The sequence below is a fragment of the Amia ocellicauda genome, chromosome 1 (genome assembly GCF_036373705.1).
Source record: "Amia ocellicauda isolate fAmiCal2 chromosome 1, fAmiCal2.hap1, whole genome shotgun sequence".
NCBI classification, from domain to species: domain Eukaryota; kingdom Metazoa; phylum Chordata; class Actinopteri; order Amiiformes; family Amiidae; genus Amia; species Amia ocellicauda.
The window spans coordinates 22,273,557-22,292,735 of NC_089850.1; the positions used below are offsets into that span (position 1 = coordinate 22,273,557).

General features: G+C 42.2%; 1 protein-coding gene and 1 long non-coding RNA gene across 6 annotated transcripts in view; both read right to left on the minus strand.

Annotated features, from left to right (window-relative positions):
* Window positions 1–13,744: 13,744 nt before the first annotated feature.
* The window catches only part of LOC136746617 (uncharacterized), a 28,501-nt gene continuing 23,066 nt past the window's right edge, over window positions 13,745–19,179 (minus strand). For all 5 annotated transcript variants that reach the window (XR_010816409.1, XR_010816411.1, XR_010816406.1 and 2 more), the window contains one exon: window positions 13,745–13,929. This is a non-coding gene — a long non-coding RNA (uncharacterized LOC136746617). The remainder of the gene's footprint in view (window positions 13,930–19,179) is intronic.
* Window positions 14,195–17,099, minus strand: LOC136759847 (trace amine-associated receptor 13c-like). Its single transcript, XM_066714937.1, has one exon. The coding sequence runs from the start codon at window positions 16,211–16,213 to the stop codon at window positions 15,191–15,193; it is 1,023 nt and encodes a 340-aa protein (XP_066571034.1). The 5' UTR covers window positions 16,214–17,099; the 3' UTR covers window positions 14,195–15,190.

Consider the following 19,179-nt stretch of genomic DNA (forward strand, 5'->3'; position numbering starts at 1 on the left):
TCTTATAACATTAACACTGATGCAAATCTCTTTCAGTGAACTGTATGTGAACGTGCCCTTGAATGACTTTCCCCGGAAACTTGCTCCAATAACTCTGCCAATGTCCTCCCTACACTTCCCGTTTTGAACCTGAAGATGTCAATAAAACGTTGGGTGGTCCAGTGCCTCAAAGAAGTCCCTCTGGAGGTTTTTATAGGCAATCCTATTAAATTCAGCAAACACCTGAAATAGCAAGAAAAATATAAACCATAATATACAGACAACTTTAAAATTGTAATATTTAATAAATTAGAGTTTAATACCAATACATGGTCACCTGGCTCTCAGTAAAAAGGGCTGGCCACCACTGAACCATTTTCTGGATAGGAGGCTCCGTCTCCACTATCTCTCACCTGCGTAGCGGGAATGTTTGGTCTATCTTCTGTGAGATGAGAGTGCGATTATGTAGCCTTTTTTTCCATTTCCTCAGCAATGGGCCTCTCTATCTATTTCAAGGCTTGTTTCATCCTGCCCTTTGGGAAAGTTTGGGAGAAAATTTGCTTCTGATCTCTTTGGCCTTTTTATGTTCTTGGTTGCAGATTCTCCCTCTGGGGCATATTTACCTCTTTTACCGCCATTGATTACTACATCCAGGCATTCTGCCTTTCGAAGTTTCATCTGATAGTTGCCCATCTTGAATTTAAGACTGTTCTTCCAGCCATACCATCCTGTAGGAGAGCCCGGCTCTATGAGGCAGGGGTGCTTGTTGATCAGTGCTGCTGCAACGACACCAAAGTCTTCAACCAGAGGATAGGCCTTAAAACTGTACATTGATTCAGCAAGCTTTTCTAGTATTGCATGTGTTGAACCCTTCTTGGAAATAACTGGAAAAGTCGTTGAGATAACACAAAAAGATCTTTATTCAAGCTAGCTTGGAAGTGTCACAACAGGCCCGTTCCCTCAGTGAGACATATCTTTTAAAAGTGTAGCTTTTTATGTAAAAATGACATAGAATGTTGCGACTGTTCATCCGATCAAAAAGCTTCAAAAGATGCGAGCTCCGCAATGTTCGCAGGTTGCCCTTCCCAAGGGAGGAGGTCATCATGGAAGCAGATGTCTGGTCCTGTTACAGCATACAACCTGTACAATCTTGTGGTTTTCTTAACAATGAGGTAACATCTTTAGCTTTGAGAGGAGAAACAGGAAATCCACAAACGGACAAAAAAACCTATGGGCGATACATTCGTGGCCCATTTCTCTTATATAAAAACAGAAGCGGTGAGAGGAATTAAGAAAGGGTGTATCCTTAACAACTGCTTTGTTGGCCTTTTACTAATAAATCAAATTTGCCAAGTCTTCACACGTCATTATTTCTAATATCAATATAAAATATCATACAGTTAATATTAAACATTAATAATGGCTATTCAGTCCCTCCTGTTGGCAATAGAGTGAAGCGGAAAGAAGCCAAAAGAATCATGTTTGTCAGTTACAATAATTTCTTCCTCCTGAGGGGCAGGTGGTCTGGTGCTGCGTTTCCAACTCCCATCCGTCCCAGTCTGCCACTGGGTGTGTATGTATGTACGGCGAGGTATTCAATAAATCAGGGGATAGGAATGTCCTTTTCTTTGCTTGCTCAGGAAAACATTGTTATAACTACACATTATCGAATATTGAGCGCTCTAATGGAAATTGCAGTGGCCATCTACAATTTCCTGGAGCTTTACAATGCATCTCAAATTATGTTTTTATCCTGCCCCAGGTCATAAAGGTCAACCCCTAGTTACTACCTACATAATACATACATATTGTTGCTTCATTCAGAATACAAAAGTCAATATTTAGTTGTCACTTTCTTGCTCAGTAATTCCTGTTGTTACTTTACAGAATATAACATTCAGCAACATGTTAATTAAAAAAAAATCAGTTTACATATATTTATGTTGCAGATTTCACTAGTTCACACATTGCACATTCTACAAATCTCTCTTAAGAGAAAGGCAATGGACTTATTCTTAATTCATGGCTCTTATTCTATTCATTTGAATAATTTGACAACTCCACCAAAAGTACATTACAAATTATATAAGAATATATGCTACTGTGGATGCCATTTTAGCTGTTTCACAATGTATTATAGATTCCTATAATCTGGGAAACCTTCAATTATAATATTTTAACTTATTTCTCCACTGAGTCAACCATCACTTCGCCATTGTGCACCTCAACATCGGTCTATTCAAAATGCCATGAGACTGTCTTTAAAGCTGCGCCCTCGGCCTACTGTGTCTCAACGAGAACATCAGCATCTTCTTCATAACCATAATTTGTTAGGATATTTGTAATGTACCGTGGGGCACGGGAACAGGGGACTCAGTTGCGGTGCATGGTAGAGGTGGTCAGACAGGCGTGAGTCGGATACTGGCAGGACAGGGCAATCATGGCAAGGCAGAGACATGGTTGCGGTCACAGACAAGGGTCGGGCGATCAGCTAAACAGAGTCCAGAGGAAAGTCCAAAGTCTTGGTTGGGAGGTCAGGCAAGGAATCCAGGTTACAAGGCAATACACAACACACGGGGAGTAACTCTTGGAGATGTAGTAAATACTGACAAAACTTCGCAGTGACTGGGAGTGAGTGATGGGTTTAAATGTGGAGCAGAGAAACAAGATGAGAGGTGCAGGGCAAATGGGAGCAGGGGGTAATCACAGGAGTGCACAAGGGTTCCAGGAATGCTGATTGATAAGGCAGGGTGATGGTGACATCTAGTGGGGGACAGTGGAAGTGCTAGATGGTAGCCGTGACAATATTTCTTATTATTATTCCTTATTATTATTATTATTTTATGTATGTCTAATAATTCCTTCCAACATTGCCATTGTCTTGATTTGTATTTTAGCCATTAATGGAATTTATTGTCTCAAGATATATATATATATATAAATATATATATTTTTTAATAAACCTTCATCTTTAATGGATTACATAATTCCATCCTTATTCTATAAAACTAAACCTTATGATGGCTGCTGTACACATCTTTGTATAAACATTATCATCTATAATTTCCCAAAAGTTAGAACCAGATTGGCACTGTTCTAAGGCACATTCTATCGCCCGATAAACTTATTATGCTATAAACCTTTTGACTAGAGCAAATATGTATTATTTGTTCATTACAAAGCATTGGCTTTGTTACCACATACAGTTTTAGAACTAGTTTTTCGTACTATTCCTATATACAATAACACATCATCATAATATTATTCATGGTGTAACTTATAACTGTAACTTATAGTTACATTGAGACATCACATATCATTTCACATTTCAGTCATACAGTCAAACAGCACAATCCTTTAAATCCAGTAGTCAATGTATTAAACTATGGAAAGGATAGTTAATTAAATGCCCATAGTCCCACCAGAATCTGTATCCTTCAGTTGCGCTTAGATTTAAAAGAGGTTGGAGTTGTATGACTATTCATGTTTCCTTTTAATCTGTTTCCATAATTATTTGTTTGCATACACAGCAATTCCCTTTTCAGTCTATTGTCTTTTTCTAAGATTTCTTCAGGCCTTTCTCCAATTTACCTGAAAGACAAAATTATGTTATTTTCAGCACCTGTGGAGAAATTAATCATTAATGCTCTATTCTTGGGCATCGCCCTGTTGGAATAAACAGAGTTCGTTTTTTACTTTTACCAGAGTATGGTAAGCACAGTATGCTTCCACCATCCCCCTCCCTCCTGTCCGTCCACACACACACTGGTATCAGTGGCCATGAGGACGGATTATCAGCTGCACCACTAAGAGTGGAGGCCAATGCGAGAGGGGAGAATATGCACTTTGATGTGTCATGGCATGTGGACAGGGAACCTGTGGGAGAAATGTGAGAGATATTCATTGTTGCTGGTTCCTGTGAAGACAGATAATAGTAGTTATTGTTCTATTCATCTCTATAAACATCAAAATAATTAGCATTAGCAATGTAACTATTCTTATTTCCCAGAACATTACTGTTTGTTAACACTGTTGCTTGGTTTGTAGTAGAACACTTGCATTTAGTTACAAGGCAGCTGACATATCTGTTTCTCTCAGTCTTTTAAACTTTTTTTTTTCCCCTGTGAAAATGTTGTCTGACAGGGAGCAGGGGCGCTCGATTCACTTTGTGAATTTCCACAGGCGGCTTGAAAAATGAAGTGGATGCTAAATGAAAGGCCATCATCTTCTGGTGCCTAACTGCCAAAGTAAGAAGGACGTTCTTGAAGTTTTGAGTTTCATGGATAATTTTCTTGACGAATTTGTGTTTTCCCTCAAACTGCATTGTCCAGACATCAGCTAGCGGGCCAAATGTTTTGATTAACTGAGGGTAATGTTCAATGTAGTGGTGCTTTGGGCGAAGTTTTGAGTTGGGAAAAACTCTCTGAAATAGATGTCTATGCTCAGAAATCTTGCAATTTAAAAAGTGGATGACACTGCCAATTCCACTATATATTTTAGGATCATTAAAACTTCCCAAATCGAGTCACCCTCAGGAATATTACGACCAATCAGAAATGGAAGTAGTCTGAGGAGCGTCCAATTTTCGTGACCATTTCCTCCACTTGCTGCCTTAGAGGAAAAGGTCTTTGGGATAATTTGTGGTTGGTCAGTTTTATCCAAGAACGTGTAAGGGAACTGTTTGATAGCCTTAACACTTATTAAGTGAGACATATTTCTTTGCAATCAAATCCTGAAGGCAAAGGGAAAATTCAAAAGGGACAACCCCTTCCAGAAGATCATGTAATATGTCTGGTGGAAAACCATCCACAACATGAAAATGTTTCAAGTTGTCACTGAGGGTACAGCTTCTTTTCACACAATACTGTCTAGACAAGGTGGGATCCTTCTCAACCTCCTGCACATGTCTGTCATGAGTTTCTTGTGTTCTTAGATGATAGAGGCTTGACCGTACCTCCTTCTCCTGTATTTCCTCCCATGTAGCCATACAGAATCTACAAATCCGGTCAACTGTGATGCTATCAAATAACCCTGCCAATGAGTGGGTAGCCAAATTATCTGCTGCGACATACAATACAGTACCCTTAATGCTGGCTCCCAACTGTTCAATATATACACCTTGCTGCTCAAGAGACACAAGGTCCTGAATGAGAGGATGAAGCTAGTCTGAAACTATTTCAGACTTGAACTCCATCCAATCATGCATACTATGCTCATTGCATTTATGAGCATTAAATGTGGAGTAAACATTGCTTTGAAAATTGCAGCCTTGATAGTGACGATAAACAATTTGCTGCAGCTCCAGATGTTTACACAGTAGGTGAAAAACTCAGCATCAGAAAAAGGCTCAACAAAGTCACAAAGCTGACAGTGGAATACTATTTTCCTGGTTTCATTTGATTGCCCAACATCTTGAGTGTGCCAAGTTGATAAGTGCACTTTAAGGGCATTAAAAGACTTAAATGTGCAAAGGCATTCCTTATGTAGGCATGGAATTGGAGATGTCCGGGTGTAGCTTCCATGTTTTAATCTATAGTGCTTCAATAAGTGCCCTCTTTTCTCAGCACAAAATGTGCAGTACTTACACGACTACTGCATTGGATGTTGAACTGCTTAATGCAGTGGTTCTCAAACTTTTTTAACCAAGTACCACCCCTGATCAAACCAAAGCATCCAAGTACCACCTACAAGTCACCTTCTCATAGGAACCACAGAAAATCTCAATGACCAACATGAGCACACGCATTCACATGCACAAATAATAAAAATAGCACTGATCACTTTTAGTGAGAGGGGTAAGCCTGTTTAGCCGAGGAAAGCCTTGCAATGTCAGGGACGAGGGCAGTGAACTTCAAACGCAGAACTGGCTCAGCATTCATTTTGTTGCAATACTTTGTCTTGATTGCAGTGAGAGCAGAGAAACCTTTCTCGCAAAGTAGTAGTAGGTAGTAGCAAAAGGCATCAAAAACCGCATAGCCTTTAATGAGAGGGCTGGGTAGTCATTCTGTCTTTGGATCCAGAAGTTCAACAGTGACAGTTGTTTAAATTCTGACATCAAAGTATCATCAGATGTTAACTCAAGCAACTTCTCCTGCACAGGACAGATCCTCGGGTATTCCCGTGACATCAACAGTAAAGGGGTTCCTGATCCACTTTGGTGTGGCCTCTACTGGAAAATACTCTGAGAACTGTTCTTCCAATGACAAAAGTTGCACAACAATCACATCTCAAACTGCAGCATCAAGTGCCATGTCATATGTGTGCAGATGGTTCTCCAAGAGTTGGGAAAGCAGAGACATTGCCTGCCTTGATTTTATTAACAAAAGCTGCAGCTTTTACTTCACAGCAGTGATCTTGTGAGACACATCAAAAATTGTTAAAGAGAGCCCTTGCAGTCCCATATTCAGCTCATTCAAACGTGAGAATATATCAGCTAGGTGGACCTTGGAGTGCAGAGCCCCGTGAGCCTCTACCCCTTGATAACCATCTCACTTCAGTATGTAGCAAAAGCTGCACATTTTCACTGCCCATTTCATTACAAAGCACACTGAACAGACGTGAATTCATTGGTCGCGCTTTGATAAAATTCACTACTTTGACAGCAGAGTCTAGCGCAGATTTTAAATCAGGCATGTTCCCGACTACCAGTGCCTCGCCGCGGTGCATGCTGCAGTGCGTCCACTTCATATCCAGAGCGGCCTCTCTAATCCGGGCAACTACACCACTGTGTCGGCCTGTCATCACTCTGTACAAACTCCGACACATTTTCTCCTGTCGATGGAATTCTCTTCGATAAATTAATTTATTCAGAAGAAAAATATGCTCCCCTGTAGTTCTTGTTGGTAGTGGGTTACAGAACAGAAAGTCCTCATGGAACATGCTCTCAAACTCATATCTAATATAAACCTGAAAATTGGCCAAATCAGCGACATCAGTAAACTCATCTAATTGTAGTGAAAAGCATCTGCTCATCTTAATGCGCTCAGCGTACTTCTGAAATCATGTACCATATCAATAATTTTGCGAGTGAAGGGGCACCAGGTTGAGCTGTTGAGCAGCTTTTTCTCCACACATGCGTCAGCTCTTTTGCCAATGGTAAACAAAGTTCGTCACCAATACAATTGTTGGGCTTACCTGCTTTAGCAATGCACAGACTAGCATGGTAAAATGCTTCTTGGGCTTTGGAAACTGCAGTAGCACTGTTCCTTATGGTGGACGTGCGCCGCTTCAAATCTTTGAAGTTTCCTCTTAAAAAATCGACAGGCTCAGATCCTTCAGGATCGCATGTTCCGTGGTGAAGTGGTGCCTCAGATGTGCTGCTTCATGCTCTCACTGCTGAGCATCTCACAGACACGACACACTGTGGTCTCGGCTCTTCCTCCGTCCCGGTGTAAGTAAATCCCAAACTTAGATAATTTTGGATCGTACCGCCTTGTTGGCGTTTTCCGACGCTTGCTAACACCAGCAGTCTGTATCGGGTTCAGCAGCAGAGCTAGTGTCCATTTATTATCCTCCTCCCTCTCAACGTGTGTGTCTGATCTATTGGAGCTGGGATCAGTCCTCTTGGAGTCTTGCCCTTTCAGCCATGATATACAGTTGATTTTGCGAGGTATTGATTGTAATTGCTCTGCTGGCGGATGTGGCGCTACACTGTCTCTCAGAGCTCGAGAGCAGTGTAAACACTCATGTATTAGCGCACGCAGGCTGACGTAGCGAACAGGAACTTAATAGACATAATAAACTTTTTATATGAAAAATATGAAATATGAAATATGAAATATGAAAATCCAAGCTTTGTTAAACAAATTCAATACATTACAAATAAAGAATTTACATTGATTGTATTATTATTTTTTTAATTACAAATTGTTCTGTGCACACAACATATTACAGGGTAGTCTGGCGTAAGTATCTGAAATAAGATTTAAGTCTGTGATGTCTTCCCCCAACACTTCCCCAGTCAGCCACCAGAGGTCATCATCCCCCAAATACTAAGGATACTAAGCTGACATCCGGCAAAAACTAGCTAATCATCCAATCAACATTCCTAGCACCCATGTGCACTTCGTCCATCTGCTCTCCCCTCCCATTGGTTAACACTCCCCTATCCATCTCCTGCCACCCTCTGCTCCACAGATATATAGCCCTTTGTTTCTCTCCACATTTGTGAGGTTTTGATTTACTACCTGTATCATTGCTGAGCCCTATAACCCAGTGCTGCCAGTTCATGGCGCCCTCGGCCGAGTACTTTGTGTGCTTCCCCTACCCTCCTTCGCTAGACACGTTCGATACTTATTTTTTTAAATAGGTTAAATATATTTGTATTTTATTATTACTCCTGCAAACACATTTATCCAAAAAAACAAAAATATTTAGCTAATAATCTGAATAACAGTAAAACATACTTTACTTACACTGTATTAGCCTCGATTGTCTCGCTACAGTACCCAGAACCGTAGGCTGAAACCCTTGAGCCCCCACATAGTCTGCGCCTATGTATTGTATGACTATCATATCATTCAGAAGAAGATAGTTTAAAATGTATTCAGGCCCTGGCAAACATTATTTTATTAAACTGCCTAGGCTTTGATAACATGTAGACATTTACTGTCCGTACAAAACCTGTCCCAACTTCTGCAGGTCGTGTGACTTTCACTTGGGGACTTCTTTTTTTATTTTCATAACACATATTTTCTGTTGGATTAGGGCTCACTTCCCTTTCAATTTAAAGTTAAACTTTCAAACAATATCAATGATATTCTCCTGAATGTTTTAGATTTTGAAATGCTGGTTTTTAACTATTGGCTGGTGCGCATCTTGTTTGTTTGTTTTTTAGATATTCAGTGTTATACATGTATAGGCAAAACAAGTGTGTAACATTCTTCAGAAAACATTAAGTGAAACCAGGTGACATTATTGAGAATACTAATTGGTCAGTACAAGGCTGACAATAACAGGATGCTGAATGCATTGTAAAAATTGTAAGACATGGGGATTGTTTGCAACAGAAACAAAATATCTTATTTCACCAGTTACACAGCTGAAATTCACCCATGTAGCTGTGGTATACATTGTTTTTTATTTTAGGTTTGTGTACAAAATACTGTAATTGCATTTATGCAACTGCAATTGCCTACAATTTGTATGTGTAAACATTTTTATGTTTAAAATATTTTTTTTATGTAAAATAAACTCCATACATTTTCTTATTTCCTGATCTAAAAGGCTACTGTTAGTTGTGATTATTTTTATTATATTTATTTCCTTACCTATCACAACATCCTAGACCTAAAATTACCAAACATATGGCTGTGTATCACATTATTATTATTATTCTCAGAAATGTTATGTTGTTTTCATCGACAGTGCCTGTAGAAAGTCACTCCCTTTAACTTCATTTTTATAATTTTTAAATATTTTTTTCCACTTATGTACACATCATACTGTGTGAAAAAGGTTTTATTGTGATTTTGTTTTGTGTGTGTCACACTGGGGGGTTGCCATGATTCCAGGCTCTTGATATAAGAACATACACCGATCAGCCATAACATTATGACCACCTGCCTAATATTGTGTAGGTCCCCTTTTTGCCGTCAAAACAGCCCTGACCCGTCGAGGCACGGACTCCACTAGACCTCTGAAGGTGTGCTGTGGTATCTGGCACCAAGACGTTAGCAGCAGATCCTTTAAGTCCTGTAAGTTGCAAGGTGGGGCCTCCATGGATCGGACTTGTTTGTCCAGCACATCCCATAGATGCTCGCTTGGATTGAGATCTGAGGAATTTGGAGGCCAAGTCAACATCTTGTGATTCATCAGACCAGGCCACCTTCTTCCATTGCTCCGTGGTCCAGTTCTGATGCTCACGTGCCCATTATAGGCGCTTTCGGCAGTGGACAGGGATCAGCATGGGCACCCTGACTGGTCTGCAGCTACGCAGCCCCATACGCAACAAACTGCGATGCACTGTGTGTTCTGACACCTTTCTATCAGAACCAGCATGAACTTTTTCAGCAATTTGAGCTACAGTAAATTGTCTGTTGGATCGGACCACACAGGGCAGCCTTCGCTCCCCACATGCATTAATGAGCCTTGGCCGCCCATGACCCTGTCGCCGGTTCACCGCTTTTCCTTCCTTGGACCACTTTTGATAGGTACTGACCACTGCAGACCAGGAACACCCCACAAGAGCTGCAGTTTTGGAGATGCTCTGACCCAGTCGTCTAGCCATCACAATTTGGCCCTTGTCAAAGTCACTCAGATCCTTACGCTTGCCCATTTTTCCTGACCCCGGTGGGGTCTTCTGCTGTTGTAGCCCATCCGCCTCAAGGTTGTACGTGTTGTGGCTTCACAAATGCTTTGCTGCATACCTCGGTTGTAACGAGTGGTTATTTCAGTCAAAGTTGCTCTTCTATCAGCTTGAATCAGTCGGCCCATTCTCCTCTGACCTCTAGCATCAACAAGGCATTTTCACCCACAGGACTGCCGCATACTGGATGTTTTTCCCTTTTCACACCATTCTTTGTAAACTTTAGAAATGGTTGTGCGTGAAAATCCCAGTAACTGAGCAGATTGTGAAATACTCAGACCGGCCCGTCTGGCACCAACAACCATGCCACGCTCAAAATTGCTTAAATCACCTTTCTTTCCCATTCAGACATTCAGTTTGGAGTTCAGGAGATTGTCTTGACCAGGACCACACCCCTAAATGCATTGAAGCAACTGCCATGTGATTGGTTGGTTAGATAATTGCATTAATGAGAAATTGAACAGGTGTTCCTAATAATCCTTTAGGTGAGTGTATACTGTAAGCATCGCCTCTCCACCCAGAATCTTGTAGGCAAAAATGCTGGCACATTTGGAAGACCCAATCAACACTGGTACACAGATTGTGAGAGGCTCACTCCGCAGGGCGAGGGTGTTTAGAGATCGTGCAACTCCTCTAGCTTACCCCGATGATGTTCTCTATGAAAGATATCGATTCTCATCTAAGGGAATTCAGTATCTGGCTTCTAGATCCAGACGTCTCCAATGCCACTCGTCGGAGTGATGCCCTCACTGTTGAACAGACAGTGTGCCTTGCTTTGCAATATTTTGTCAGCGGACACTTCATGTATTCCATCGGTGATACTGAATATCTGAACAGGAATACTGTATGCCGTGCAGTCCACAAGGTGATACTTGCTCTCACTAAACTGCTACATGCATTTGTTGTTTTCCTTGGCCATTTAAGCATTCTAAAGATCAAAGAGGCTTTTTATGCGATCGCAGGTAATTCTCAATATAAAAATATTTGGTCTATTTTTAATATGCATAGGCTGGGCCTATATACAGAACACATTTTTTTCCATTGGAATACCGAAGGTGATTGGTGTGATTGACTGTACACATACAGTGCATCCGGAAAGTATTCACAGCGCTTCACTTTTTCCACATTTTGTTATGTTACAGCCTTATTCCAAAATTGATTAAATTCATTATTTTCCTCAAAATTCTACAAACAATACCCCATAATGACAACATGAAAGAAGTTTGTTTGAAATCTTTGCAAATTTATTAAAAATAAAAAACATAAAATCACATGTACATAAGTATTCACAGCCTTTGCCATGACACTCAAAATTGAGCTCAGGTGCATCCTGTTTCCACTGATCATCCTTGAGATGTTTCTACAACTTGATTGGAGTCCACCTGTGTAAATTCAGTTGATTGGACATGATTTGGAAAGGCACACACCTGTCTATATAAGGTCCCACAGTTAACAGTGCAAGTCAGAGCACAAACAAGCCATGAAGTCCAAGGAATTGTCTGTAGACCTCCGAGACAGGATTGTATCGAGGCACAGATATGCGGAAGAGTACAGAAAAATGTCTGCAGCATTGAAGGTCCAAATGAGCACAATGGCCTCCATCATTCATAAATGGAAGAAGTTTGGAACCACCAGGACCCTTCCTAGAGCTGGCCACCCGGCCAAACTGAGCGATCTGGGGAGATGGGCCTTAGTCAGGGAGGTGAGCAAGAACCCGATGGTCACTCTGACAGAGCTCCAGCATGTCTCTGTGGAGAGAGGAGAACCTTCCAGAAGAACAACCATCTCTGCAGCACTCCACCAATCAAGCCTGTATGGTAGAGTGGCCAGATGGAAGCCACTCCTCAGTAAAAGGCACATGACAGCTGCCTGGAGTTTGCCAAAAGGCACCTGAAGGACTCTCAGACCATGATAAACAAAATTCTCTGGTCTGATGAAACAAAGATTGAACTCTTTGGCCTGAATGGCAAGCGTCATGTCTGGAGGAAACCAGGCACCGCTCATCACCTGGCCAATACCATCCCTACAGTGAAGCATGGTGGTGGCAGAATCATGCTGTGGGGATGTTTTTCAGCGGCCGGAACTGGGAGACTAGTCAGGATCGAGGGAAAGATGAATGCAGCAATGTACAGAGACATCCTTGATGGAAACCTGCTCCAGAGTGCACTGGACCTCAGACTAGGGAAAAGGTTAATCTTCCAACAGGACAACGACCCTAAGCACACAGCCAAGATAACAAAGGAGTGGCTACAGGACAACTCTGTGAATGTCCTTGAGTGGCCCAGCCAGAGCCCAGACTTTGAACCCGATTGAACATCTCTGGAGAGATCTGAAAATGGCTGCACCGACGCTCCCCATCCAACCTGATGGAGCTTGAGAGGTCCTGCAAAGAAGAATGGGAGAAACTGCCCAAAAATAGGTGTGCCAAGCTTGAAGCATTATACTCAAAAAGACTTGAGGGTGTAATTGGTGCCAAAAGTGCTTCAACAAAATATTGAGCACAGGCTGTGAATACTTGTGTACATGTGCTTTTTTTGTTTTTTATTTTTAATAATTTGCAAAGATTTCAAACAAACTTCTGTCACATTGTCATTATGGGGTATTGTTTGTAGAATTTTGAGGAAAATAATTATTTTAATCCATTTTGGAATAAGGCTGTAACATAACAAAATGTGGAAAAAGTGAAGCGCTGTTAATACTTTCCGGTTGCACTGTATCCCCATTAGAGCGTCTCTGGGAGAACATGAGGGGGATTATATGAATAGGAAGTCATTTCATAGCATCAGTGTTCAGGTATTTAATCATATCATATTTGATCTGACATGTAGGCTAGCCTACATTATTTTGTCCTTAAAACTTCTACTTAAATTCAAGACAATTAAAGACACATTAGGTGGTGATTTTCTTACAATGGTAGTATGTTTAAATGGCCTGAAATCCATTGTCAGAAAAAAATAGAGAACATATGACAAGAACACTGTTCTTACGAATTTATGGCAATGCCCTGCCAACAAGCCTAATCTAACAGTGTTAGATTTAGCCGTTAACCTTTCTTTAAACTCCTCATATCCTGACATTATCAGCATGCATTCTTCTTGGGACAAATACGGAGCACAGCCATTATGCACAAACTCAGCCTGCGCTGCAGAACGTGCCCCTTTTAAGCGGACACGCACAAACTCTAGTTAAGTTAACACCGAATCAACTAACCGACATCTTAATCACCGTCGTAGTACCCTTTAACACCAATTTAGGTAATCAGAATTTGTCAACCCTGACTTTCCATGATAACCCTGAGTTAAATCTGAGTAGGTTAAACTCCCTTCATAGTACACCCCTCTGGTTGAGCCTAACTAAACAGTGAAACAAATCCCTCTCTATAAACTAGTCAAAAAGTCAGACACAATCCAAAGAGTAGTCCATGAGCAAAAGTTTGTTACCAGGTAGATCATTCACAATTTATTTATTTATTTATTTTATTTTATTTTATTTTATCACTCCTTCACACCAACACAATCCACAACAAAGACTTCCAACTTCCATCTTTTATGCAGGGGCAGGGGCATCTTGCACCACAGCATGAATCATCCTTCTAGGGCTTCTGGGAGGTGTAGTGTTTGCCTGCTGGCCCAGCAGCTCTACAACTAGCATTAAATTACATTGCATTAACATGCAAATCAATTTATAACTTTTTTGAAATGCATTTTTCTGGATTTTTTTGTTGTTATTCTGTCTCTCACTGTTAAAATACACATACCATTAAAATTATAGACTGATCATTTCTTTGTCAGTGGGCAAACGTACAAAATCAGCAGGGGATCAAATACTTTTTTCCCTCACTGTATATATTATAAAAATATTATATAGAGATATAAAATATCATTTTACTTTATAAAGTGTCTGCAAACATATTAACAAAACATTACATCATTGGTGTTGCAATGATTTTATTTTCAGACTTCTGAAACCAAGGCTAAAAGAGGATAAATAATGGGAGTGACAGCGGTAAAATACTAGTCATCTGAATCCCCATGGAATAAAATAAAATAATCTTGTGCTGATGACAGTGCCGATATAGCCTAGCACCAAACACAATAGAAATGTTGCAACTATTATTCCTATGGCTACATTTTAACAAAATATTGACCCATCTGGTAATAAACCTGTAAAAAGTTTGTATTTATTTATGTAAGATGCTTCTTTCTTCTGCATGAAAAATTTAACTCTTAACAAGTTAGTTTTTAGTTTGTTAATAGTGGGTGGGTCAAAGTTTTGATTTCCATTATTTTTTTAATTGTAAGATTATCAAAATACATACTAATTGATTACCACCAGCTGATTATTAAAGCCTGACTACTTAAATAAAGTACATGCTGTATAGTAGCAATAACAATAAATTAAGCATTGTGCCTGAATATGCAATATAAATTAATTAACATTGTAGAACAAAACAATGCATACATAGAGAATAATAGCGGCAAATAGCCAGGACTGCAGTATTACAAACGTAAATATTTGTTGGGAAATTTGTCAGGTTATGACTACTTTAAATATGTTATAGAGCATACATACAATTTCTGAAAAGTACCAAAAGTACCAGCACATTTTGATCAACAGAATTATGCACAAATCTGCCAGAGCAAGGGAAAGTAGGAGGTGGGTTGGTGTGTGCAGCTTCTTGATGAGAGAGTAATATTTAATTTAGGCTTCAGGGAAGTTACAGTAGAAAGAAAACTGCAATGTGAACAAGTTTGTTAGAAGATGGCACATTCCAATCGGTGCTTCCATCTCAGATGCAAGTCATACCACTCTAATCACATTTGGCATTGCTAAGACAGAAACTGAGCCTACTGAGGGTCTTAAACATTCAGTTGTAATTTCAACATAAAAATTAGTAGAATGTTTTTACATTTTCTGCGGAAACAAAGTGAGCAAAGACGATCCTGGTTTAAATATCCTTAACATTATGATCGATTTCAATGACGTCTGAAACCATGGGTAAAACAAAGCATAGATAATGGGATTTGCAGTAGAATTTAAATATACTAGCCAGACTAGAAAATTAATCAACACAGAAGAAGAAGATTGGCTTACATTCTCATTAACTAAAGTACAGATGTAATATGGCACCAAACAGAAGAGAAAGACAACAACTAAAATTCCTAATGTTTTTGCTGCTTTTCTTTCAGATGCACTAGATATCTTATTTTTGTTCTTATCTGAACTTATTTGTTCAGTTATACAACTAATAACTTGCGCATGCCTTTTAGCTACAATGAAGATTTTAACATAGAGTGTAATCATAACAGAACAAGGAAAAAAAAATACAACTAGCAAATCAACTATTCCCCAGATTTCGTTGATAAAAAGCTGACAGTCTCCAAAGCAAATATTGAATTCATCAAGACCTGTAAAATTTCCATTAAAATAAAGAAGTGCTAAATTGTATAGAAATGATAATGTCCAATTAAGCAGTATGACTGACCATGTTCTAGTGCTTGTTATTTTGTTTGAGTAAAGTAAAGGGTCACACACAGCAACGTAGCGATCAATAGCAATGCATGCAACATTACTTATTGAAACAGATGGAAGAACAAAACAAAATATGTTGTAAACTATACAAAATGTTTCACCAAAATACCAGCATGTTTCTATTAATACAATTAAACCAAAAGGCATCACAATGAGTCCTACTAGAAAGTCTGCCACAGCCAGAGAGAGGAGCAGCAGGTTGGTTGCTGTGTGAAGCTGCTTGAAGTGAGAGATAGAAATGATCACCAGCAGGTTTCCACACACTGTCAGCATCACCACTGCTGCTGCAGAAATATACATCACCACATAGACTGCTGTAGGTCGCACTTCCTTAGAGCAGGATAAGTTTGAAGGCTGGAAACAGTACTGCACTGCTTGAAGTTCCATTTGTACCATTGGTTTGAAAGCCTTGTACTAGATTTTGCAGACTGAGTACTTCTCAGAACAAAAACAAAAAGGCTATTTACATTGAATCTCACACAATTATTCTGTAATCAAAACTGTAAAATTGTACATTTTATTTTCTAGGGGAACAAAATCTCCCAAATAAATGGTGCAACAGGTGAGCTTGTACAAAAGGCATTCAAATTCAATTAATAGCGCTAACATTTATATGAATGGAGGGGACACTGGCCCCTCCTGCTGGCATATTTTCATTGGACTTAATGACTCCCGTTGTATGGATTGTGTGAGAAGCCTAGAGAATAGCCACTCCACTTTGATTGAAATCAACTGGGAATAAAGAAACATCAAGATTAATCTTGAAAAGAGGTGAAGTTTAAGTAATGCAAATTTTGAATAACAAGTTCTAGATTACATTCAGATGAACCAGGAAGCAAGTAAGGAGAATGATGAATCAAAGAGACAAGTGCAAAAAACGATGTCTGTCTAATGTCAATTATGTCAGTCATTTGAATTACCTTTAAGTCGGAAGCACTGCCCAAGGAGGAGGGGTTTCTGCGCACTTCTGTAGGAATCCAATTGAAAACATCACTCTAGCAAAGCTGCCATTGGCCCCAGCGCTCGTCACTCAGAACAGGTCCCAACAGGTTGCCATTTTGCTGGACTCAAGAACGTAAGCTCTCTGTGTCTGTGTTTGTAATAAACAGACAAACTGAGTATTTTGGCTGGCAGGCTTCACTTCATAGTGTTGTTCACCACCGTTTTCATTACACATCGTCTCTGTCTTGTGTGTGTTTAGTTATTATTGATAGCTAATCCCATTTCTGTTCCGTCCATTCACCGGAGGTCCATCTGCGCTTTCGGTTTCAGTTTCGTTCACAAAAAGAGCCTTTTAAAAATAATAGTTGTGTTTATATAGTGCTATATATATTCTGACTGCTTGCTTTTTTGTCCACAGGACTTATTCCTCCACAGCAGAAGCGCTAGCAGTGGCAGTAACAGACGAGGCCCGGCTGCCCGGCCTGAGCCTTGGTGTGTTGTAAGAGATCTCGCCCTTGTGAGGTGCTCCTCCGCCGGCTTGCACCCACACTACAGCCCGCAGCTGCGGCTGTAGGAGATCTCGCTCTCTCAATTCGCTGAGAACGAGCTCTGCTTAGCCTCCTTGTCCGTGTGTGCAGGCCTCGGTCTTAGATCCCGCTATGACTGGTGGTCTACTACCCTCAGCCCACTCAGATACCAGACTCCGCGTCACCCGGTGTCCCCAGCGAAAACCCCGACACACATGGTGCTCGCATACACAGCATTCTGTCTGGCAACAGCAAGGTTGTGTTTGGTTGGTGAGCTCCTCTCGCCCCCGCCACTGTGCCGCTTGCGACCGACGCAACTTGCCTGCCTGGAGTGGGGAGGTCCTATGCCCTGTCTGTCTGGGCACCAACAGCAGGCGCAATTTGGATTTGGGAGGTCCGCTGCGGTGCACCCGGAGGTCCGCCGTTCCACCAGGCACCGCCACGATCTCCCACTCCAGCGAGTGACCACAGGGGTTCGGTGGCACTGGATCCCACCTCTCCCAGAGCCCCTCCATCTCCTCTTCCAGAAATGTAGCTTCAGAGACAGCCGCAACCCCCATGCTCGCTTCTCCACCTGTGTCTGCTGCTGCACCGGCTACCACGACCGCACCTGCCACGGCAGCTGTGCCCCCCCTGCCTGACGTCTGCAGTGCGTGCCACTACGGCCGTGCGTACCTGAGCCCCTGAGCAAGCACGTGAACGACAGCGAAGAGCAGCGGAGCGACGACCACGGGCTCCCTCCCCCTCTTCTGAGTCGTCGCTAGCCCTCTCCCCGCCACGCCATCGGCGACGGAGAACCGGCTTCACGGACAGAGGCAGAGATGAGGCCATCCTTGCCCTGAAAAGCAGGATGGACCACATCTGCGCCCTCCTGTCTGCGCAGGCAGTGCAAACAGCAGCCCAGACCCTGACCCCCCCACTTCGCCATGCTGGCCCATGTACCACTGGACCCTGAGGGGAGCCTCTCTGCCCTGTCTATGGACAAGGACAGCAGACAGGTAATCTGGTAGGAGGACCACCTATTATTTAGCCCGCTCGTGGGATGAAGTCACAGGTGGAGCTCATGGAGGGGGAACTGACCTCGTCCCCCCGACTCCACTGAGCAACAATACTTCCCCTGTTCCTGTAAGTCAGGACCGGGAGTTTTGGGTGGTGATTCAGAGGGCCGTGGACTACTTGCAGATCCCCTTGCCTTTTGACCCCACCCCCCACGCTCCAGGTTTGAGAGGGAGCACCAGCCGCAGCAGCCCACACGGGCCCTCCCGCTGCTGCCGGACCTCCTGGATGACCTGAGAGCCACCTGGGACTGTCCGGCAATGGCGGGGGCGGCCTATGCCAGAACCCAGGGTGTGGCTGAAGCAGGCCTGGTGGACTTCCCCTGAGTGAACTCCACCATCGCCACGCTGGTCTCCTTAACCCCGCTGTCCGTGGAGTCACGTGACTTGGCCTGTCCTGACAGACAATGTCACGTGATGGAGACCCTGCTCCGGAGGGCCTACGAGGCTGGAGCCCAAGCGGCTCACCTGTGTAACACTGATAGCCTGCTGGCCCTTTACCTGGCCCAGCTGGCTAAGGCCCTGGACCCAGTCACTGCATCACAGGCCCCACCCCCTATCAAAGAGATAGCGGTGGCACCCGACCTGCTGGTCAATGTGATGTGTCACGGCGCAAGGGCAGCTGCACGGTCCCTGGCAGCTATTGAGGTGGCATGCCGCCAGCTCTGGCTGTCACAGGCAAGATGAGTGCCTCTCACGAACGGGATCCGCCTCTTAGATGCGCCCATATCGCCGGGCTTTACTTTTGGCCCCTCCATGGAGGAGATGCTAACGTGCACTCCCCAGGATAAGGAACAGTCCCTGCAGCGAGCCAGGGTCTACCCGGTTACCCAGGCCA

Excerpts from the sequence above, each read along its gene's own strand:
- LOC136759847 (XM_066714937.1), bottom strand. The coding sequence starts at position 16,213 with ATGGTACAAATGGAACTTCAAGCAGTGCAGTACTGTTTCCAGCCTTCA.